We start from the raw sequence: 24,615 nt of genomic DNA, 5'->3' as shown, positions 1-24,615 counted from the left end.
AGGCTGTTTTGTAACCGGCCTTGAGGTCAACAAACAACCAGCGCTTTGTCCCTGTCTCCAATGACTCACCAATATTGGCGACGGACCAAATGAAACGCGATTCGGTCTTTTAAAAAACACAGGTTGTAAAACACAAGAAAGGCAGCAAACTTGAACGAGACGTGTGATCGTTGTCAATAGGGAACAACTAACGTAAAAACTCCAGCAGTGAGACTCAAAATGCTGGAGTAACTCGACGGGTCAGGCAGCATCTGTGGTGGGCATGGATAGGTAACATAGTCTCGACCCTTCTTCAGATTGATTGTTGTAGGAGGGGAAGAGAGCTGGGAGGGAGGTTAGAGTGCGTGACAAAGGCTGCAGGTGAAAAGGAGACAAAAAGGTCTTCGAGAAGGTGATCTGTAAAGCCGGAGGGAGAGAGTGATAGAGAGAGATAGAGAGAGAAAGAAAGAGGAAGAAAGAGGAGAGGTGTAGAGCAAAGATCTAGCTCTGCTATAAGATCTTTGGTGTAGAGAGAGGGGAAGAGGCTATGTGGGTGGAAGGAGGCGGGGTAGTGGAGGAAATGGGTGAGGCTTTTCACTGGGAAGACGAGATTGGTTGCTGGCAAGAATCATGTGTGTCACCGCTTATGCAGCTTCCGCGACGGCGGGCGGGCGGAGAGTGTACGTGTACCCACCGCAGCACAGTACAGCCGGCCTGTCAGCATGGGGGACGACGACAGGTAAACGACCAAAGTCAAGAGTGCCATTGAGTTTATGAAGTCTATTTTTTTTTAAAAATAACCTCGGTAACTGGTTTGTGTAGGAAGGAACTGTAGAGGCTGGATTACACCGAAGATAGACACAAAATGCTGGAGTAACTCAGCATTCCCCAGAGATGATCTCCAGAGATACTGCCTGACCCGCTGAGTTACTCAGCATTTGGTGTCAATCTTCCGCAACTTAGCTGTCAGACTAGCAATACTGTAGAATTTTAAGAATAACTTTTATTAAATGAAAGCAGTATTTTCAAGGTTGGTTACTTTCTCCCCGGTTTTTATTTGCACATTGAAAGTTTCCTTTTAAAAATAACAAGTTTGTGGCTTTCATCTGTTTTTGACAGATTTGCTAGTGTACTATTATCTCTGACTCAGTAGTTGCTTCAAACTTCACTCTGAGTATTTCTCGTGTTTTATCTTTTTACCTCTGGTGAAAAATCTAGGTTTTCACTTCAGTGTACTGTACTGGATATTGCCGGAGATGTGATCGCTAGGCTGACGTTTGAAGCGAGGGCTTCAAATAGTTCATAATGTCTCAAAAGGAACCCACGCTGGTCTCCAGCTTGTTTTTTTTCTTGGGCAGCACCTCCGAAGTGGATTCTCCGTGGGGAATATATTTTTTTAGGCCGTTGGGCACTCCTCTTTGCTCAAGAACTGTGTATGTTACACCATTTGAGGCTGAAATGTTCAATGATTTCCTAAATACTCTTTCCCCTGTTTTGAATTTTCTGGGGCCAAGGTTTTCAGTGTGAGTGGTTGAGAATGATAAATCTTTTCAATGAGGCTTTGACAAGTCCATTCAAACATATTCGCCGAGCTTCACAGTGTGAGAATAGAGTTTTGTAGCAGGACCCTAGTGTGAAGCATGTGGGTGGTTGAACGTGATCAGTGTGTTGATGTTAGTCTAGTGGAGGACAGTGCTAGTTCTGTGTGTGTTTAAACTCTTAGTCTTCAAATATCCCCTTGCAAGTATCTTCTGTCTTAATTTGATATGTGAATCTGGGGTCCCCTTGATTTTGCAGTTAAGATGAAGAAGGTTGGATTGTTTCCTATTTTATTTTGTAAATAGGCCATTCCAGTGGCTCCAATGTATCCTCTCCAATAGCTTCTCTACCACTGACGTGAGGCTCACCTGCCTATAATTCCCTGGATTCGCCCAACTTCCCTTAAATAAAGGAATACCATTAGTTACTCTCCAGTGTTGTGGAATCTTGCCTGTGGCTAGCAAAGATCATTGTCGAGGCTCCTGGAATGTCCCCTTGTTGCCTCTCCAAATAACTAGGGATAAATCCCATCAGGTCTTTTATTTATCCTTGATGCTCTTCAATAGCCCCAACACTATTTCCTTCTTAAACTCAATGCCTTTGCATATTAGTGTTCTCCACACTGATTTCACTAAGCTTGATATCCTTGGTTGAAAGACATAAAAAGTACTTGTGAAAGACAGCCTTCTCCATATTCAAAACAATCTTAAATCTTACTGAGTTGTGATTCTTTCTCATCCCTTGGCTGAAAGAATCAACTATTGTGAAGTGTTGCTCTGAATATTGTTCTTAGATTTATCACATTGTGAAAGTGCCGTCTTGATGAAATCCATGTTGTGATTCAGAGGAGCTTTGGAGCAACCAGGAATCAGTGATTGAGAAAAATCCTGGCAATGACCATTCCACCTTGTTTTGTGTAGAAAGTTCACCTGAAACATTGGCTCTCTTTCCGTCACCACAGAAGCTGCCTGTCCAGTGTTTCCAGCATTTACTGTTTTAATTTTTGTGTTTAGTCTTTTGCTTTTTGATAGTGCATTCAGAAAGTATTCAGACCCCTTCACTTTTTCCACATTTTGTTACGTTACAGCCTTATTCTAAAATTGATTAAATTCAGTTTTTTTTAATCATCAATCTACACACAATACCCCATAATAAAAAAGCAAAAGCAATGTTTAGAAACGTTTGCTATGTAATTAAAAAGAAATAACTGAAATATCATATTTACCTAAGTATTCAGACCCTTTACTCAGTACTTTGTTGAGGCACCTTTGGCAGGGATTACAGCCTCAAATAGGATCATAAAATTTGCGGACGATACAACCGTGGTGGGGCTCATCTCAAATGGGAACGAGGTCGCCTATAGAGAGGAGGTGCACAGACTTTCTGAGTGGTGTGCTCACAACAATCTCTCTCTGAACACTAAAAAGACAAAGGAGATCATCACTGATTTCAGGCGACATAGAGCGGAGCTCAGGCCACTGGAGATAGGGGGCGAGGAGATGGAGAGGGTGCCTAGTTTTAAATTTCTGGGGATCAACATCAGTGAGGATCTTAAATGGTCTGTGAACTCTGCTGTAGTTGTAAAAAAGGCGCAACAGAGACTTTACTTCCTCAGAACACTGAGGAAGGCCCATCTGTCTGCTAAACTGCTGGAGTCTTTCTACCGCTGTTTGGTAGAAAGCATACTGACTTACTGCATAACTGCCTGGTTTGGGAACTGTTCAGCAGCTGACAGAGCAGCTCTCCAGAGGGTGATAAAAACTGCCCAGGGTATCATTGGACTCCCCCTGCCCCCTCTGGAGGCCATTTACCACTCCAAATGCTGCAGCAGGACCTGTAATATCGTGAAATACATTACACATCCTTGTCACCACCTATTCACACTGCTGCCCTCAGGAAAAAGGTACAGGTCGCTAAAGTCACGCACTGCCAGACTCAAGAACAGCTTTTACCCATCAGCAATCTTGGAACTGAACTCTGTCTCGGGAGCGGGTTATGGGGAAGGAGGGGGGGTGGGAGAGAGTGTTAATTTATGTAAATGTGAATCCATGGGTGGGTTTGGGGAGGGAGGGAGTGTAAAAAGTATGAGTATGTGAATGTTTGAAGGTCTTTTAAATGGAGAGACACAGTAATCTCGTTGTATGTGACACATGCAATGACAATAAAGCATTCTGATTCTGATTCTGAAGTCTTCTTGGGTATGACGCTACAGTCTTGGCACACCAGTATTTGGGTAATTTCCCCCATTCGTCTCTGCAGATCTTCTCAAGCTCTGTCAGGTTGGATGGGGAGCAACGATGCACAGCTATTTTCAGGTCCCTCCAGAGATGTTCGATCGGGTGCAAGTCCGGGCTCTGGCTGGGCCACTCAAGTACATTCACAGACTTGTCACAAAGCCACTCCTGCATTGTCTTGGCTCTGTGCTTAGGGTCGTTGTCCTGTTGGAAGGTGAACCTCCGCCCCAGTCTGAGGTCCTGAACGCTCTGGAGCAGGTTTTCATCAAGGATCTCTCTGTACTTTGATCCGTTCTTCTTTCCCTCGATCCTGACTAGTCTCACAATTCCTGATGCTGAAAAACATCACCACAGCATGATGCTGCCACCACCATGCTTCAGCATAGGTATGTTATTGGCCAGGTGATAAGCAGTGCCTGGTTTCCTCCAGACATGATGCTTGGAATTCTGGCCAAAGATTTAAATCTTGGTTTCATCAGACCAGAATAATCCTGTTTCTCATTCCTTTTGGCGAACTCCAAGCGGGCTGTCATGTGCCTTTTACTGAGGAGTGACTTCTGTCTGGCCACTCTACCATAAAGGCCTGATTGGTGGAGTGTTGCAAATATAATTGTCCTTCTGGAAGGTTCTCTCATCTCCACAGAGGAACTCTGGAGCTCTGTCAGAGTGACCATCGGGTTCTTGGTCACCTACCTGACCAAGACGCTTGCTTAGTTTGGCCAGGCGGCCAGTTCTATGAAGAGTCCTGGTGGTTCCTAAGTTCTTCCATTTAAGAATGACGGAGGCCACTGTGCTCTTCGGGACCTGCAATGCTGCAGAAATTGTTTTATACCCTTCCCCAGATCTGTGTCTCGCCACAATCCTGTCTTGGAGTTCACCGGACAATTCCTTCCTCTTCGTGGCTTGATATTTGCTCTGATATGCACTGTCAACTGTGGGACGGGGTCGGAGATTGCAACCTTCACGTGGTCCGCCCTGTTTTGACAAATGCAACCAATCCGGTGTGCACAATCAAATAAGATCAAATAGAACAAGTTGTCCTACAAGTTTAGGCTGTGCATGCCATACACAAGAAGAACTGTGGGGCTTTATATAGACAGGTATGTACCTTTCCAAATCATATCCAATCAATTTAATTTACCACTGGTGGACTCCAATCAAGTTGTAGAAACATCTCAAGGATAATCAGTGGAAACAGGATGAAGCTAAGCTCAATTTTGTGTGTCATGGCAAAGGGTCTGAATACTTATGATGTGATATTTCTTATAAATACTTATAAATGTGATATTTCAGTTATTTATTTTTAATTACTTTGCAAAAATTTCGAAACACCTGTTTTCGCTTCTTTCTGGGGTATTGTGTGTAGATTGATGATTTTAAAAAAAAGATTTAAATCCATTTAAAAATACGGCTGTGACGTAACAAAATGCGGAAAAGGTGAAGGGGCCTGAATACTTTCTGAATACACTGTAAATAGTACAACAGATTGAGTAGCTTTTTTTTGGTACAGATGAGATCGACCAAAATGGCCTCCAACTGTGATGTAGATTTGCTGTAATCTTAATTAGCTCTTGGTCATTTTCATTAAGCCACTCTCCACATTCTGCAGTAGAGGTCCCTAGAGTCTCTACACAGATGTTAACAATGGCAGACCTCAGTCTTGAGGCTGAATGTTAGAGTCATAGAGTGATACAATGTGGAAACAGGCCCTTCGGCCCAACTCGCCCACACCGGCCAACATGTCCCAGCCACACTAGTCCCACTTGCCTGTGCTTTGTCCATATCCCTCCAAACCTGTCCTATCCATGTACCTGTGTAACTGTTTCTTAAACTATGGGATAGTCCCAGCCGCAACTACCTCATCTCGCAGCTTGTTCCATACACCCACCACCCTTTGTGTGATAAGGTTACCCCTCGGATTCCTATTAAATCTTTCCCACTTCACCTTGAACCTATGTCCTCTGATCCTCGATTCCCCTACTCTGGGCAAACGACTCTGTGCATCTACCCGATCTATTTCTCTCATGATCTTATACATCTTCATAAGATTACCCCTTATCCTCCTGAGCTCCATGGAATAGAGACCTAGCCGACTCAATCTCTCCCTATAGCTCACACCCTGTAGTCCTAGCAACATCCTCATAAATCTTTTCTGAACCCTTTCAAGCTTGACAATATATTTCCTATAACATGGTGCCCAGAACTGAACACAATATTCTAAATGCACTCTCACCAACTGCAACATGACCTCCCAACTTCTATACTCAATACTCTGACTGATGAAGGCCAAAGTGCCAAAAGTCTTTTTGACCACCTTATCCACCCGCGACTCGACCTTCAAGGAACCATGCACCTGCACTCCTAGATCCCTCTGCTCTACAACACTACCCAGAGGCCTACCATTTACTGTTTAGGTCCTGCCCTTGTTCGACATCCCAAAATGCAACAACTCACACTTCTCTGTATTAAATTCCATCAAACATTCCTCCGCCTACCTGGCCAATCGATCCAGATCATCGGGAGTAAGGGACGGGAGGTGGCCAGCATTTGGGAGTAAGGAATAGGAGGTAGCCAGCTTGGGGGCGTAAGATGATTCGGAAGTAGCCAGCTTGGGGAAGTAAGGGGAATGGGTGGTAACCAACATTGGGAGGTAAGGGATGGATGAAGACAGCTGGGAGAGTAAGGGATGGGAGGTATCCAGCTGAGGGGAGTAACAATGGGAAGTTAGTAAGCTTGGGGAAGTAAGGCAAATGGGAGGAGGCCAACTTGGTGGGGTAATACATGGGAGGAAGGCAACCATCTTCACTGTCTGCAAAACCACTAACTTTTGTATCATCAGCAAACTTGCTAATCTTGCCCTGTATGTTCTCATCCAAATCGTTGATGTAGATGACAAACAGTAACGGCCCAGCACCGAACCCTGAGGCACACCACTAGTCACAGGCGTCCAGTCTGCGAAGCAACCTTCCACCATCACCCTCTGCTTCCTTCCATGGAGCCAAATTGCTATCCATTCAGCCAGCTCCTTGGATCCCATGCAATCTAACCTTCCAGAGCAGCCTACTATGCGGAACCTTGTCGAATGCCTTACGCCTTGTCGAAGTCCATGTACACAACATCTACAGCTCTGCCTTCTTCATTCTTTTTGGTCGCCTCTTCAAAAAACTCAATCAGATTTGTGCGACACTACCTCCCACGTACAAAACCATGCTGACTATCCCTAATCAGCCCTTGCCCATTCAAATGACTGTATATCCAATACCTCAGAATATTCTCCAGTAACTCACCAACTACAGATGTTAAGCTCACCGGCCTATAGTTCCCAGCATTTTCCATGCAGCCCTTCTTGAAAAGAGGTACAACATTTGCCACCCTCCAGTCTTCCGGCACCTCACCTGAATGTGCAAAGGAATGTTTTTTTCTCCTTGCTAACCATTTGAATTTCTCCTCACTGGGAAAGACCAAGTTTGAAGTGGTTTTCATTATTTCTCTACTGTACTTATGCTGGCCTTAAAGAAAAATCTGATTTATTTCCTTTTAAAGTATGTGATAAAGGTTAGCCCTGCTTGAATTAACTACTGTGAAATTTGAAACATTGATTATATTCTATCTTTTCTACATTCGTATTTTAACAATTTTCTTTTGCATGCCACCTGGAACACTCTGGCTTACGATCAGATCTCAGTGATTGGTGAGGGAATGAACCTATTTCTCTCAAAAACAATTGAAAATCAATAAACTGTTGGAAATTGGTAATAAAACAGCGTTCAGCAAGTCAGGCTGCGTTTGTGGAAAGAAAAAGTTACACATTTCAAATTTAAGAGCCTTGATTAGTGGTTCAATGGTGTCTTTACTATCCTGTGTATCAAGGTACAGTGAAATGCTTTTTTTGCATACGTTTCAGCAAGACTATTACCATGCATCAGTGCAATCCCCCGGTTAGTACAGAATGAACAGAACAACCCACTGAGTTCATATGTTGAGTCGCCATTTTGGGGCCATTTTACAGTCCTAGCTGCAGCTGGCCACAAAGGCCCTCTATTTTGATTGCCATGTGACCTATCGTCCCTCTCATTGCATGGCCCTCTTGAGCCCTTGTTCCAAAGGGGGCACTTCATGCAGCCGACCTTGAGGGCGCAGAAGGTCCCTCTCACAGGGCCATTTGTCCAACGTCTACTGCCGTCTCCCTCCATCCTCCTCTCCACAGCTTCCCTCTCCGGGCGAGTTCCTGGTTTCGCAGCGGGCAAGCCAGGACTGCTGGTGGCATATGGCTGTGGCTCATTGGGCTTCCCTCTCTGGGCAGGTTCCCGGTTTCTTGGTGGGTGAACCAGGTCTGCCATGGTGATATGGCCACGGCTCACCGGATTACTTCAGCCGGAGAGGGAAAGTGAAAATGCAAGTTAGAAGTTGTTGAATGGATAGGACACAAATAACACATCTCATGGGGTGAGACAGGGTTGCCAAAATAATGCTGCCATTTGATGTACCAGATGGCTTCACATGAAAAAGAAAAATAACAAAGGGACATAGAAAAAAGCAGCAAGTGCAGCACAGAGATGTTGCTGAGACTTAAAACCAAAAGATGATTGCTAGAAATATTCATCAAACAGGCAATGTCTCTGGAGAGACACAGTTACGATTTTACTTCGGAGTCACGTAAGTGACTACGTGAAGACCCCACCAGCACGCATGCACGACATAGCGTCTCACGCAGTGCGACAGCGACGGGCGGGGGAACGAGCTCTCCCACAATAGAGTTTAAAACGGGACCTCCAGGTAAGTAAAACTTATTCTGAGGTCGTTTTTCGTAAAAACCCTTGTTGTGCTCTGTGTTATAGAGAACATGGACAAGGGCAGAAAACCAAAGAAGGTCGCACCCCATTGACTGTGATGGCCCAGGAGGGTTCCAGCAGTGGGGGGCGAGCGGCGGCACCTGGACCGCACTCGCTGCGGTCCACAGTCACCGACGCAATTTCTGCTGAGCCAAGCCCAACGCTGCAAGCTGCTCAACTCGAACCACCGCAGCGGGTTGGAGGCAAGGCAAAGCAGAAGTCGGTCCGGCCGGTAGACCATGATGAGTCCGGTCAGGAAGACACGCTGCCCGAGAGCGGCAATGGTGACCGTTTGTCCCACATGGAGCGGCTAATGGAGCAGACGCTCCAGCTGGACTGGCTCCGGGAGATGGGGCAAGCCCGCAATGGAAGTGCATGCACACCCACAACAGTGCAATACCCGGCACTGTCCATTGCATCTCCCTCGACAGAGGGGAGAGTTGGTGGCCAGGGCTGGGCTGGTCAAGAAGAGGGGTCCGTGGCTTAAGACAATAGCAGCATGCTGGGGATGCAGGAACAGGAAGAGCTGCTGGGAGTGGTCAACCGCTACGCGGTAACACCACAAGCGGGACAGCCGTTGCAATCAAAATTGGCGGCCAGTATTGACTACCTGTCCTTCAGCCCACTACAAGAACAGGTAGTAAATGAGGCGTTGGACAGATACACGCCCCCGGAGAACTGCATCTCACTCAATGTACCGGCCGTTAACAGCCAAATATGGGGGTACATTGGGCTGGGCATACCAACCCAAGAGGTGAAGCTCCAAAAAATTCTTAAGCTCCTGACGCCAGCTATTGCATCTTATGCTCGTTCCGTGGATGGGGTTGAAATGACCGACAACCAGCAGGACACTCTGGCTCTACTATGAGGATGGAGAATTAATGATAGGAACCTAGTAGTTCAGGCTTGCCCCTCTGTGGACAGAATGGAGGTGTTCTGCAATGTGGTCACGTGATGTACATTTGGTTTCTCTAGTATAGAGGAGATGACAGAGTGATCACTGAATGCACTACGCCAGATTGGATGATGTGCAAGTGAATCACTGCTTCACTGGAAGCACTATTTGTGTCCCATGATGGGATGGAGCAAGTTAAAGAATAGAGATTGCATCTTCTTGTGTTGCATCGGAAAGGGTCTTGAGAAGCGTGGTTTTGGACGTCGAAGGGTCAACCTAGGAGATGTGAAGAGAATAGTACCTTCCAGGTACCAGGAGATAAAGAAAATGTGGTGTCTGCTGATGGAACCTTGTTGAAGGTGATGGAAAAAGGAGTAAAGTTATTTACTATCCATTTTATTAGAATGTAATAACCAGGAGGGTTTGGTCGTAATGTACATTGATCATGCTCCACACATAAAGATTATGGCTGATTTTCAGTATCAATTATTATCTTGCCTCAAACCCTCATATACTTTCATACTCCAAAATTACTCTATCTCCACATATGATAGATTTATCAACCATACAGGTAGGCCTTCAGATGTAGAAAATTTAAAATAAGTAGAAAAGGTGCTGCATAAATGGAAATTGATTGTCTTGATTAGGGTTTTAAAGTTTTCATAAATTGGATTACGATTGCAAAATAGATTTTATTCCAAATCCATTTACTACACAAGATATTGTTTTCTAAAAGCATATGGTCATGCTAATCCCAAAACAATTTGAAAGGCCTTGACCAGATATATAAGAGCTCTCCCGAGTTTGCCCTGATTAGAACTCGGAGATTTACGGTAATGGCCGCTCGTAAGTACTCGGGGCTCTCGTGGACATTTTTCAACATGTTGAAAAATCTTCACGAGTCTTCCCGAGCTTACCTGCTGCTAATGAGTCTTCCTGAGTATCTGCCGGTAGCGTTATGAGCTGCTAAGAGACGTCCCCGAGCTCCGACGTACCCGCTACGTTCATTCTACGTGCTTACCACGAGTTTGATTTTTTTTTTTAACTCAGGAGAGCTCTTGAATGAACTCGTACAGTGGGACAGGGCTTTTAGCATCATTCCCAAGACCAGAGCTGGCCCAGGCCAATGCTAGCATTCATGCAAGGTACTATCTAAAATGCAAATAGACAATTGTAAAAATGCCCCTTTTCTATTAAAAATGTGGAACTAAATGGGTCACCTTCGGTCAGCAGCCAATTTTTATTCTGTTAGCAGAGGGATGAGCGCCAGGCATTGGCTGTTTAGTTTGTATTATAATCTTGCACAAAGGAAATGGGTGTATTGCAAGTCTACTCACAATTGAAAATTATGTGTAAGGAAGATGAAAAGGTTATTTGGGAAAACTGTAAAGTCAATGGACAGTTCTTTGAGCTGAGCCATAAAATGGGGGCAGGGGTTGGTGGCAAAGGGGAGTAATATTAAGGGACATTCAGTGTGTTACTTACCACTTCACCATGAACTTTTTTCCTTCAACAGAACAGGTAATGCATGGAAAACCCAGATGCTGGATGGAAAGACTGTACTAATAACTGGCGCTAACACTGGAATTGGCAAAGAGACTGCAAGAGACCTGGCAAAGAGAGGTGCAAAACTTGTTTTAATTTTGGTGCCTTGACAGTCATGGTGTAGTGGCTATATGACATGTTTTCTTGAATTAAATGAGAATTTGCAAATTATCACGTTTAGTGATGAAGATTTAGTCACTGCAACTGCACTACAGCAATAAGGTCAGATGAGACAATATTTCGGAGAAGCACATTAGATGGGGAGGGAGAGGAATCTGTACAAATCTGTGTAAAATATAAGTATCAATCAATGTTTCAGGACTTGGACATAGTGGAATAAGGACACCGTTCCAGATTTTGGGTGAAACAGAATGTCTTGCTGTGTTCCTTGCATGTTTTCTGACCCAAGAGATGCTTAATACTGATATGCAAAATGTTTCATGTCCCACACTAATACTTTGAGCATGGTTTGGTGAACGAGCAACCTGTTAAAATGTAATATTATGTTGCATTTTTAATTATTCAATAGCCCATGAGAGGTTGGAGGGTGAGCACAGTGCTGCTGGTTGAACAGATCTTGATGCAGGATAGGACATAGGGAGTAGATTTTAAATAAAGTGAAGATTATTGTTCATCAGCCAAGAATTTAGAGGTGTAGCTGGTGGAGCTGCTACTTCACAGTACCAGAGCCCGGGTTCATTTCCTGACCTTGGCGACTGTCTGTGTGGAGTTTGCATAGTCTCCCTGTGACCTCCAGGTGCTCTGGTTTCCTCCCTCATCCCACAGACATGTTGGTTAATGGGCCTCTGCAAAATTGTGTCTGATGCTTCGGAAATGGATTTGCAAGTGGGATAATATCGAACTAGAGTGAATGGTTAATGGATGGTCAGCATGGACTTTGGGCTAAAGGGCCTGTTTTCATGCTGTGTCTCTAAACTAAATTATTGGAATCATGGAATCTGGTGGCAATACGTGTATGGATGATGGCTTCAGCTGCACATTCATTGTTATGGTGGAAATTTTGCAGAAATAAGCAGAATTTGTGATGGAACATATGTGGAGTTTAAAATGCGCTGTGGTGCTGACTGGAGAACGTAGGAAATTGAGGTTGGGGTTGGCCATTTGGCACATTGCCTTTCAGTATGCTCAATGGCAAAACCTCATTTATAATATTCTTCTCGCCCTCTTCCCCGTACCTATGACATCTTTTTATCTGGAAATTAATCTATCTCCTCCATATTTTCAGTGTCTTAAACTCCACCACTTTCTGTGGTAGAGAATTTTTGAGATTCAACATCCCCCTCATAGCCCAACATATCTTGGGCAGTATCCTGAGACTAATCTAGTATTCTCAAACCCACAGTTATGGGCAACATTCGCCCTGCACCCTTCATTTTCCTATATTGTGAACAACCCATATTTTGCCTTCAACATGATTGTTACTCTTGGAACCTTTGCTGCATACCCTGTATGGTAATATATCAATTGTTAGGAGATCAAAACTGTACATAAAATTCCAGGTGTGATTAGGCCCTGTATAATTGTAAGGCATTTATTACACAAGACATCGTGCATTGAAGGCCAACTTACTATTTGCCACCCTACTGCCTACTATGTGATTTATGAGGATACCAGTAAATAACAAGTTCGAAGAATAAATATTCTGTTTCCAATCTAACCTTTTTCCAGGTCAAACTTTTTGTTTTAAAGCGCTAATTCTTGGATGAAATGGACTGTAGTTCACTTCACAGGAATAAAACAAACTATTGAATGAATGTGAATGAAGAGTGAGGAAATGTTTTAAGTCAGTACAATGTTGCTTATAAAGGGAAAGACTTTCACAGCTTAAATTAATTTCAGGTCAAGAGTTGAGTCTCACATAAGTGTTACATTCAGAATTACAAAAACTGCTTTTTAAATGAAAAGAATAATTGCCAAGTAGCAAATCCATTAGAGCTGATCAAGGTCCAGCATGTGATTATACTCTCAGTAATTTACTAATACCTTGGCTGACTGCCCAGTAGATTGTGTTGCTTATATATGTATCAATGATGTAGAAACATAGAAAAATAGGTGCAGGAGTAGGTCATTCGGCCCTTCGACACTGCCATTCAATATGATCATGGCTGATCATCTAAAATCAGTCTGAAGAAGGGTTTTGGCCCGAAACATTGCCTATTTCCTTCGCTCCATAGATGCTGCTGCACCCGCTGAGTTTCTCCAGCTTTTTTGTGTACCTTCGATTTTCCAGCATCTGCAGTTCCTTCTTAAACATCTAAAATCAGTACCCCGTTTCTGCTTTTTCCCTATATCCCTCGATTCCTTTAGCCCTAAGAGCTAAATCTAACTCCCAAATCTAGTTTAAACCTCTCTTGTCTGGTTTAATTTTCCAGTCCTTTTCATTTTGATATATATAATTTAGAATTCCTTGTTTCTTGTAATTCTCAGATTACCATGGCCCAGGAGATTGCATTGGGTTACAGTAAATAAGCCATTATTAACCACTATTAGCCATTATGTATCTCACTTTATCTACTTGTGAGTAAAAATTGAGAAATCCTTGTTTTAATAGCAGTTTTAATAGTATCAATACAATTTTCTAGTCCTACTATAGAAAGTAGTTCTTGTCCTGAAGCACAGTGCTTGGTCCTGTTAGCTCCCAGACCCCAGGTTCAAACTTGACCTTGGGTGCTATTTGTGCAGCTTTTGAGTTCTCTATCTAGGATAGTATGCATTTTCTGTAGGTGCTGTAATTTTCTCACACATCCTAAGAAGTTACTGATGAAGGGTCCCGACTCGAAACGTCACCTCTTCCTTTTCTCCAGAAATGCTGCCTGTCCCGCTGAGATACTCCAGCATTTTGTGTCTCTCTAGGAAGTTGCTGTTTGGTTAAATGGTGACAATAATTACGGTACTCGTTTGGGCAGGATAATGGTGAAATGAATCAAAGTGGAAGTTTCTGGGGGCATGTATGAAAGAGAATAGGTTGCAAGGAGGAAGGACTTCAGTTGCCTGGGGAGGATGGGTCTTGTATAGACCAAATGGATTGTACTCATCAGGGCTGGGACCAATATACTCATGAGCAAGTTTGTTGTGCAAGGTTCGAGATAGATTGGCAGGGATATGGCAAGTAAGGATTGATTCAAAAGTGAGAAAAGCAGACTAGAAATCTAAGACAGAAAATTATTTTATTTTTCAAAAGGCAGTCTGAAGATGGGTTTCAGCCTGAAACTTTGCCTATTTCCTTCGCTGTATAGATGCTGCCTCACCCTCTCCAGCACTTTTGTCTACCTTCAAAAATTCGAAAGTAGTCAAAGTAATTGTCAATATTTAATAGATATACTTAAATGCAAGGAGTATAGTAAATAAAGCAGATCAGCTGACAATACATTTGCAGGGAAATATAGTATTTTGCTGAGATATGGCTTGGAGACGAACAGTAGATTTAGTTCCATGAGCATCTATCTTTTGGCCTGTTCTCACTTTTGCCCTGTGTTCTTGTATCCATAGGAGCCCACATTATCATAGCATGCAGAGACATAGAAAAAGGCGATGCTGCAATGAAAGAAATAATAAAGCAATCTGGAAATTCTAATATAATGGTGAAGAAATTGGATTTAGCTGATACCAAATCTATTCGAGAGTTTGCGGAGCAGATCAATAAAGGTATACTGTTCTTTGTTTCCAACTGTGTTACTTCTTTTGTTGATCCTGTTGTGTAAAAATGACTCCCTCCATACCCCAATAATGGGTCAGAAGCCCTCGCAATTAGATGATTTAATAGTTAGTGACATCATCTTGGAATTATTGACTTTACTGGGCATGTGGGGTGAGTTTATGAACAGCTACCGTGGACATACACACTTTCAGATCTTGATAATTTATTGCTGGCTCCTGTGTGGACAACCTAGTATAGAGGCAGTAGCACAGGCAGCATAGTGGTGCAGCGGCATAGAGCTGTTGCCTAATGACACCAGAAACCTGGGTTCGATCCTGACCTCGGGTACTGTATGTGTGGAGTTTGCACCTTCTCCCTGTGACCGTATGGTTTTCCTCTGGGTGGTCCGGTTTCCTCTATTAGGGAGGTGAGAGAGGGAGGGGGGTAGAGAGAGGGAGAGGTGGGGGAGAGAAAGAGAGAGGTGGGGGAGAGAGAGAAAGGGAGAGAGAGAGAGAGGTGGGGGAGAGAGGGAGAAAGAGAGAGAGAGAGAGAGAGAGGTGGGGGAGAGAGAGAGAGAGGGGAGAGAGAGGAGAGATAGAGGAGTGGAGAGGGGGAGTGGGGGGTCGCAAGATTTTTATCAAAGGACTTGCGAGAGGCGCGACTGGCAGCACGTTGTGTTTGCAGCGGGAGGGGGGAGAGGGAGGGAGGAGGGGGGATGGGGGAGAGAGAGGGAGAGGGCGGACCTGAACTCGGTGAGCGGGCGGCTCGGACGGGGCCGGTGTGGAGAGCCTCGGTAGCTCTCGCGTGACGATTCCCCGTGTCTCTGCGATCAATGGAGGAATTTCAGGGTTCCCAGAGGGAGTAATGCCCCGCGCGACAATAACTGCCGCCGCCATGTTCAAGCCGGTGGCCTCCGGTGAATGGCTGTGACCTCCGGTGACCTCCTGAACTGCAGAGCATTTTGAGAGTGTGGGCGGGTGTGGAGTCCAGCTGCGGGAAGCGTGGTGCGATGGTGTTTCAAGATCAATGGCCCATACGTTTCCAGCCATGTCTCTTAACCATTCCTGTAGTGTTGTCTATTATTATTGCCGATTATTAGCCACCTTCATGCACCAATTATGGCTCGAACGTACTTGTGCGTAAGAACTTGTCACACAAAGGAGGCTATCTTAGCCATGGTTAGAATAACTTCCAAAGCGCACGTTCGACCAAATAAAAAAGCGTATACAGATATAAAAAAGCTGACCATAATTTAGAAATTATAATATGACATAAACTCTCCGTGTACAAATTGCAGAATCATTTAAAAGGAAATGGCATCAACATTTAGAAAAATTGAAATTTTCTGTTGCATTGACCGGATTAATAATCTGAGTGATATTCCTCTAATTTTTTTTTCCCTCTCAGAACAACAGCAAATTAACATTCTGATTAACAACGCTGGGGTAATGATGTGTCCTTATTTGAAAACGGAAGACGGCTTTGAGTTGCAATTTGGAGTCAATCATTTAGGTGAATTTAAGTACAGAAAATCATAGCATTAAAAAAATTCTCTTGATTTTTGTTTTGTTTAATCGTCTCCTTAGAAATCTGTATGTATTTATTTTAGATTTGAATTTATGGGTCCTATTGTATTATTTTTGATGTAATGCCAAACAGTTTATTGATTTGGGGCATTGAGTATAAGAGTCAGGAAGTCATGATGCAGTTTTATAGGACTTTGGTTAGACCACATTTGGAGGAATCTGTAGAGTTGTAGAGGGTCATATAATTACTGGAAGGATGTGGAGGCTTTGGAGAGGATGCAGAAGAGGTTTACTAAAATTATGCTTGGATTATTGGGCATTGGAGAGGTTGGACAAACTTGGATTGTTTTAAATACATAGACAATAGGTGCAGGAGTAGGCCAGTCGGCCCTCGAGCCTGCACAGCCATTCAATGAGATCATGGCTGATCATTCACAATCAGTACGCCATTCCTGCCTTCTCCCCATACCCCTTGATTCCGCTAGTCCCAAGAGCTCTATCTAACTCTCTTTTGAATGCATCCAGCGAATCGGCCTCCACTGTCTTCTGAGCAGAGAATGCCACAAATTCACAACTCTCTGGGTGAAATTTTTTTTCCTCACCTCAGTTCTAAATGGCCTTCCTCTTATTCTTAAACTGTGTCCCCTGGTTCTGGACTCCCCCAACATCAGGAACATGTTTCCTGCATCTAGCGTGTCCAATCCCTTAATGTTTCTATATGACCCCCCTCTAAATTCCAGTGTATACAAGCCTAGTCGCTCCATTCTTTCATCATATGACAGTCCCACCATCCTGGGAATTAACCTTGTGAACCTACGCTGGACTCCCTCAATAGCAAGAATGTCCTTCCTCAAATTAAGAGACCAAACCAATTCCTGTGCCAGCAGTCGCCGAAAAAATCGCCAAGTGGGACCGGCCCTTTAGGAGGGAAAGGAAAGAAATATTTACATTTTTGTAAAGAAAAAAGTAGCATCACCAAAGAGTGCAAAGAAGTTGAATGGTGTGTATTTAGCAGGGGGGGTATGAAGAAGCAAACAAGAAACTCCTGGTGGCATGAGAAGCTTGCATTTCCACTTGCCTAGCTTTTGAAAAGAGTGAAAATGGACAAATGTGTTTTTTTTTCCAGGACACTTTTTGCTAACCTATTTACTAATTGACTTGATAAAACAATCTGGTCCTGCTCGAATCATCAATGTCTCCTCTGCTGCACATAAAATGGGAAAAATTCAGTTTGATGATCTGAACAGTGAGAAGAGTTACAATTCAGTAAAAGCCTATGGGCAGAGCAAACTGGCCAACATTTTGTTTACAAGGGAATTGGCCAGAAAACTCCAAGGTAAAGCTAATTTTGATGTGAGCATTAAGAAATGGCTGAATTTTACAATGATGAAAATCATTGAATGTGACCAATATGAGATAAATGCTGCTCCAAATGCAAGATGCTGCCTGGAGCGTGGTGAACTTTGTGTGGTCTTCCCAGAGAAGGATCAACTACAATCCAATACAATCACTGGACTCTTTTAAAATCTCTTTTTTATGGTATTTGAGTTTGACGATTGTATTTATGTATGGTATATCATTTCTGGTCTGAAGAAGGGTTTAGATCCGAAACGTCAGCCATCCTTTTTCTTCAGAGATACTGCCTGACCCGCGGAGTTACTCCAGCACTTTGTGTCTATCTTCCGTATATCTGATCTATTTGGATAGCATGCAAAACAAAACTTTTCACTGTACCTTGGTACATATGCCAATAATAAACCTAAATCTATGTTTACATGAATGTCAAATCATAAACTGAAAAAATTACAATACTTACTTTTTTTTTAAAAGATCTTTATGACGTTTCCAATCTCTACTTTTGAGAATTGCTGTTTTGAATTTTTTATTCTAGTATTTAAATTGTATTGTTCCTTGTGAAGTTGAATTATTGTGGAAGGTGTAATTGCTAGTATACTCACGAACTTGGGCTGAAGAAGGAATGTACCCTGTATTTTCCATGAGATATTTAGTAGCAGAGTGCAGATCCATGTGGAACCTACAACCAAACTGAATCCGTGTTTCTAAACTGGATACTAGGCTGAATCTGAAACAAGCAATCTGAAAATCAATGTATTATTGTGAGGAAATTGGAAGTTTTTGCCTCCCATAGTGTGTTGAAACGGTTTTAACTTGGCTTGACCTACCATATTGATCAAGATGTTGGCAATTTGAAATACAAACAGAATATCTTGGAACAGCAAGTCAGGCAGCATCTGTGGAGAGAGATATAATTAACAATGGCTGTTATGTAATTGTGTTAAAAAAGCCTTGGAAATTCTTCACAGTTGGCCCGACGAAGGTTTGAACATGTGGAGTTACAGGACAGTTGCAGAATGAATTGCAGACTGTCACAAAATTGAATGTAAAGTAACTGCTTAGACAGGATAGGGGTGGTAAGTGGACGCATACCATCTTTTATGAAGATGTTGCCAGATGGGCCTGAGCTATAGGGAAAGATTCGGTAGGCTAGACCTTTATTCCTTCGAGCACAGGAAGCTGAGGGGTGAACTTGTAAAGGTGTATAAAATCATGAGGGACTAGATTAGGTGAATTCACAGTCTTTTATCAAGGGTAGGGAAATTGAAAACCAGAGAACATATGTTTAAAATGGGAGGGACAAGATTTTATATGAACTTGAGGGGCAACTTTTTCCACACAGAGGGTGGTGGATATGTAGAAAGAGTTGCCTGGGGAAGTAGTTGAGGTAGGTGCTATAACAGCGTTTAAAAGATACTTGGTCAGGTTGAGAGGGATGTGGGCCAAACGCAGTAAAATGAGACTAGCTTAGGTGGGGCATTTTGATCAGAATGGACTAGTTGGGCCAAAGGGCTTGTTACTCTAAGAACATTCCAATATAGATAGATTTATAAGAATTTTACTTGGACTACAGTTCTTTTCTATAAACATTTAGAAGTCTGAGAGGAAGCACTCTATGGTTTTGATAGGGCGGATATGAATATGTTTCCATTTGTAGGGAACTCAGAATATGGGGACAGTCAATGCAAAATTATAAAAATGGATAATTCAGGATAAATGTATTTACCCCAACACTGGTAAAATATTTGATGTGATGACAAGAAGCACTTGGGACGAATACCATGGAAACATTTGAGACACTAGACTGGGCATAAAAGGATAGACGGATATACTAATGCTTAGCTAAAAAGGGTTGGGTGGAGGCTTGTATTAGAAAACAGGTGCAGGAGGAGGCCATTTGGCCCTTCGAGCCAGCACCGCCATTCATTGTGATCATGGCTGATCATCCACAATCAGTAACCCGTGCCTGCCTTCTCCCCATATCCCTTGATTCCGCTGTCCATGAATACCAGCAGAGACCTACAAAATCAAATACGCTTTATCAGTGTTGTGGAGTTAGTGCAATTCCTTTCATGTCTACAATTTAAAAACAAAAAATTGAATTTTCAAAGAAAATGCAAGTATAATGGCAAACATCGAAAATAGGTGCAGGAGTAGGCCATTCGGCCCTTCGAGCCGAGGGTGTATGTCATAATTTCCAATTATGTGCACTTACTTCACTTTTTTTCCAATAGGGACAAATGTATCAGTCTTTGCTTTGCATCCAGGTGTGGTCCGAACTGAATTAGCCAGACATTTGAATGCTGTAACCCGGTTTGGGTTGTCATTGCTGCGACCTTTTACCAAATCTCCAGAAAATGGTGCTGAAACTTCAATTTACTGTGCTGTAGCTCCAGGATTGGAGAAAGAAACAGGAGAATATTTCAGGTAAATACAGAAAGTAAACAGTGATGCATCAAGCACAACAGCGACAATGTTTAAATTACATTCAATTATTGAATTATGAGAAAGGCTTAAAGAGTTGACTAAAATCTTTATGGGGTTCGGGAGGGGTGGAGAAGGAGAAAAAAATGACAGGACCAAGAGTTTTAACCAATGGGGTTAAAAGAAGGATGGGTTGTCCAGGACTGTGGAATAATGGGCCAAATCAGGGGTTCAGTCGTTGGGTCAAAGGTTATAGGAGGAGTGAAGACACTGAATATAATTATATACTTGCGAAGAGATGATAAGCCCACAAAGGACGGTAAAGTTTTAAAAACTGACGTGTTGGGAAATTGCAATCAAAAGTGATGAAATTTTGGAATGGGTTAAAATTGAGAGGCATAGAGAGTAGGTAGACAGTCAGAAACGTTTTCCTACAGTGGAAATGCCTAACATTAGCGGGCATAGATACAAGGTGAGAGGGGCAAAGTTTAATGGAAATGCGCTGAACAAGTTTTATTTTACACAGGAGGTAGTGGGGGACTGGAATGCATTGCCACGCATGGTGGTGGAGGCAGATATGATATAAAAGAGGCTTTTAGATAGGCACATGGAAGTGCAAGGAATAGAGGGTGGGGGATCATGTGCAGGCAGATGATATCAGTTTAAATAGGTATCATGTTCGGTACAAACATTGGGGGCCGAAGGGCCATTTGCTTTGCTGTATTGTTATATATTCTATGTAGCTGAGTTTATAATGAGATAGAATTAAATGTAAGGTGGAAAATTAACAGGGAAGATATTGGGGAAAAATCAGTTAGTTGATTTAAAAGATATGGATTTGGAGAGAAAAGTAAACATGCTTGGTAATTAAGAAATGGAGACAATATCTCCTTTCGATCAAAGAAGTCAATAGTTTGCTAATTGAATTGACTGGTACTAGTATTCGAGGGGGCTGGCATATATTGTCTAAATTGGTTCAAACATTTGTTTTCCCAGAACCTAGTTAGAGCAAATAGTTTAAAAATGAGGTGAACTTAGAACTCCTGCTCCAATGTGATATTTGGCTTTCATTTGGTTTTTGTTGCTCTGTGCACTTCATAAAACAGAAAAATAAAACCTAATTGAACAGAGTAGTTTATTGAGTACTACAGCTTTTAGAGCATTCCCATGAAATGATAGAGGAGATGAAAGTTTACGTGGATTTTTCCATACGGTGTACTTTCTACTGGTATGCTTGACTACAATTTTGGATCTGTTCATAGAAACATAGAAACATAGAAATTAGGTGCAGGAGTAGGCCATTCGGCCCTTCGAGCCTGCACCGCCATTCAATATGATCATGGCTGATCATCCAACTCAGTATCCCGTACCTGCCTTCTCTCCATACCCTCTGATCCCCTTAGCCACAAGGGCCACATCTAACTCCCTCTTAAATATAGCCAATGAACTGGCCTCGACTACCCTCTGTGGCAGGGAGTTCCAGAGATTCACCACTCTCTGTGTGAAAAAAACTCTTCTCATCTCGGTTTTAAAGGATTTCCCCCTTATCCTTAAGCTGTGACCCCTTGTCCTGGACTTCCCCAACATCGGGAGCAATCTTCCTGCATCTAGCCTGTCCAACCCCTTAAGAATTTTGTAAGTTTCTATAAGATCCCCTCTCAATCTCCTAAATTCTAGAGAGTATAAACCAAGTCTATCCAGTCTTTCTTCATAAGACAGTCCTGACATCCCAGGAATCAGTCTGGTGAACCTTCTCTGCACTCCCTCTATGGCAATAATGTCCTTCCTCAGATTTGGAGACCAAAACTGTACGCAATACTCCAGGTGTGGTCTCACCAAGACCCTGTACAACTGCAGTAGAACCTCCCTGCTCCTATACTCAAATCCTTTTGCTATGAAAGCTAACATACCATTCGCTTTCTTCACTGCCTGCTGCACCTGCATGCCCACTTTCAATGACTGGTGTACCATGACACCCAGGTCTCGCTGCATCTCCCCTTTTCCTAGTCGGCCACCATGATTGCCATTGACATCAGGGTGCGAGTTAGTGTCCAATGCTACTGCATAGGGTCAGCACAGTGGCGCATTGGTAGAGTTGTTGTCTTACAGTGCCAGAAATCTGGATGCGATCCTAACTACGGGTGCTGTCTGTAAGTAGTTTGCACATTCTCTTTGTGACCGCATGAGTTTTCTCCGGGTACTCAGGATTCCTTTCACGCTCCAAAGACGTGCAGGTTTGTAGGTTAATTCGCTTTGGTAAAATTGTGAATTGTCCCTTGTGCGTTGGACAGTGTTAGCGTACAAGGTGATCACTGGTTGGCACGGACACAGTGGGCCGAAGGGCCTGTTTCCACGCTGTATACTAAAGCATACTAAAGTAAAGTTCAGTAAACAGGGTTGCAGGAATGTTAATAAAAGAAAAGAATTGTATTAAAACTTTTTAACGTCATGCATATAGAGATTTCAATATGTTTCTTTTTGATGCAGTGATTGTGATCGTACAACCGGTTCATCGGATGCCCGTAACGATCAAGTAGCAAAGAAGTTGTGGGAAGTAAGCTGCCAAATGCTGGGAATTGATTGGCAGTGAGCCCAACACATGCCCTCAACAGCATGTTATGTTCAATTTATTTGTACTTATAATCAACAACTGAGGTTGTATCTGAATAACTGAATAATATGAACTCTTTTTGCTAATTAACGTTTTATCTTTTTAAGTATAAAGTATTTGTATTTTACATTTTTGTATACATTTAACAGCTTAATGTAGGTCGTACTACAGTTTTGCTTCCCAGTATGCATATAATATACATTCACTTAAAGACATAAACAGTTTAAATTTTCTTTCTAGAGAAAACATTGTACAAATTAAATATGGTGCTTATTCCTGGTGTTTGTTCCTTTGTTATTTCGTACACTACTGACTTTTGTTTTCTTTCATTTCTTTGCCATTTTGTAACATTTTTATTAGGTGGAATTGTACACTAGTAACATTTTATAAAGCTTTTGCCTATTAAGTTGTTGTATAATTGACTCTTCCGTCTTGGATTTATGATGAAGAAATGAGAAGTGGCACAATAAAATGTAATTCGGAGCTTTACACTGTGTAGCTTTCTGCATGGGCCAATACTTTGAATTTGATTTTGATATTTTTTTTAAGATTTACATAGTTGGATACTATGGTTTCTGTCATGAGATGGTGGTTTTGTAATTGAACTATTCTGCACCAGGCAGTTATTAAATTTTAGATCTTGAAGATTGAATGCAGGAATATGACATCTGTTAACCTAATGCAGCTCATGATTATTGAAAATCTGGTATTAAGTACTTTGAGAGGCTATAGTGGTCATATAATGTGTTTTTATAACATTGTGAAATAAAAACAATGTAATCAAAATGCAGGAGTAGAATGAAATAGTCTGCAAGTACTTTGGTGTGAGTGTGCTCTCCTTATGATCTGCGTGAGATGGATCTATGCAACACTGTTTTATTTATTGGAACACGTCTGGCATGCTGTTATTTATTTTTCCCCAAGTAGAGGCATGTTTCTCTCTCCTTTTGGAGATACAAGGAACTACAGATGCTGGAATCCTGAGCAAAATACAAATCAGTCTGAAGAAACCCTGACCTGAAATGTTGCCTGTCCATTCCCTTCACCAGTACCACTTGGCCAGCACTTTGTGTTTTTCCCTTCCCTTTTAATGCAGTTCTATGCTCTTTTATGGTGGTTAACATGTAGCTCAAGGGACACTTCCTCAATTTTTATCAATGTAGAGGAGAGTTTATTGAGTTCTACCGCTTTAAGATGAATGTAATTCTCAATGGTAAAAAGTATATCAAAATAACATATTTGTATGGTTGGCAACATTTCTTCACAGGGAACTTTGATATCTTGCTGTGGAATTTTGATATCTTGCTTATGTTGCCATGGAATGATAGAGGAGATGAAAGTTTAATTATGGAGTTTCACATATTGTGTACTTTGTACAGGTAATGCTTGACTGCATTTTTGGACCTGTTCATGATTGCCATTGGCATCGGGTGGGAGTTAGTGTCTGTCCTATGCTACTGCAGTTCAGTAAACCGTTTTGCAGGAATGTTAATAGAAGAAAAGAATTGTATCAAAACTCTTCAATATGTTTCTTTTTGATGCAGAGATTCTGATCGCACAACCTCCTGGGCCTAGAGGGAAATGTGCTTGCCTGCTTATTTTCTGAAAATATGATTGCTTGGAAGTTATTACAGACAATATTGTGTTTGCGGGACCACTCTTTGCTTTTAGAACTGAATTTGCTGAAAGCATCCTCTTGTTACCAGAGGAACTACTATGAAATGGAATTGCCCAAATTTTAGAATTATTTGCCAGGTTTTTAACATTCAGTTGATGTTACTTGCTTGAGAGTGTAGCAGGTTATTCTGTCCTCTCTGCCTCGTTGAGTAAAGTGTGGAAGGAGATTTGTGTAAACCGCTCCCCAAAGTCGTGGCTTGATGAGATCTCCAGTGTCTGAATATATAATAACATGACCAGGAGGTGGTGGCAATGGTGGGCATTTAGAAGAATGCCATGCTGTTAGCAGACGGTGTTTAACTCTAAGGTAAGAGCAGAAGGCTTCCCCTTGAGGATCAG

The 24,615-nt window shown here is 42.4% G+C and overlaps 1 protein-coding gene across 2 annotated transcripts; it reads left to right on the top strand.

Moving 5' to 3' along the window:
* LOC116991670 (retinol dehydrogenase 12-like) lies at nucleotides 1-23,385 on the top strand. 2 transcript variants are annotated; one of them, XM_033050499.1, is made up of 7 exons: nucleotides 1-270; nucleotides 10,996-11,102; nucleotides 14,535-14,690; nucleotides 16,090-16,194; nucleotides 17,335-17,544; nucleotides 19,799-19,991; nucleotides 22,476-23,385. In XM_033050499.1, the coding sequence occupies exons 1-7, from the start codon at nucleotides 263-265 to the stop codon at nucleotides 22,576-22,578; spliced, it is 882 nt and encodes a 293-aa protein (XP_032906390.1). In that variant the 5' UTR covers nucleotides 1-262; the 3' UTR covers nucleotides 22,579-23,385. The 2 variants fall into 2 exon arrangements, with proteins under 2 accessions (XP_032906390.1, XP_032906380.1); XM_033050489.1 differs by lacking the exon at nucleotides 1-270 and adding an exon at nucleotides 653-718.
* Nucleotides 23,386-24,615: the final 1,230 nt, after the last annotated feature.

Source organism: Amblyraja radiata, chromosome 2 (genome assembly GCF_010909765.2).
Source record: "Amblyraja radiata isolate CabotCenter1 chromosome 2, sAmbRad1.1.pri, whole genome shotgun sequence".
NCBI lineage: Eukaryota > Metazoa > Chordata > Chondrichthyes > Rajiformes > Rajidae > Amblyraja > Amblyraja radiata.
This window is presented reverse-complemented; position numbering and strand designations above follow the sequence as displayed.

Excerpts from the sequence above, each read along its gene's own strand:
- LOC116991670 (XM_033050489.1), top strand. Across the intron at positions 14,691-16,089 it reads TGCGGAGCAGATCAATAAAG|AACAACAGCAAATTAACATT; the intron begins GTATACTGTTCT and ends TTTCCCTCTCAG. Across the intron at positions 17,545-19,798 it reads ATTGGCCAGAAAACTCCAAG|GGACAAATGTATCAGTCTTT; the intron begins GTAAAGCTAATT and ends TTTTTCCAATAG.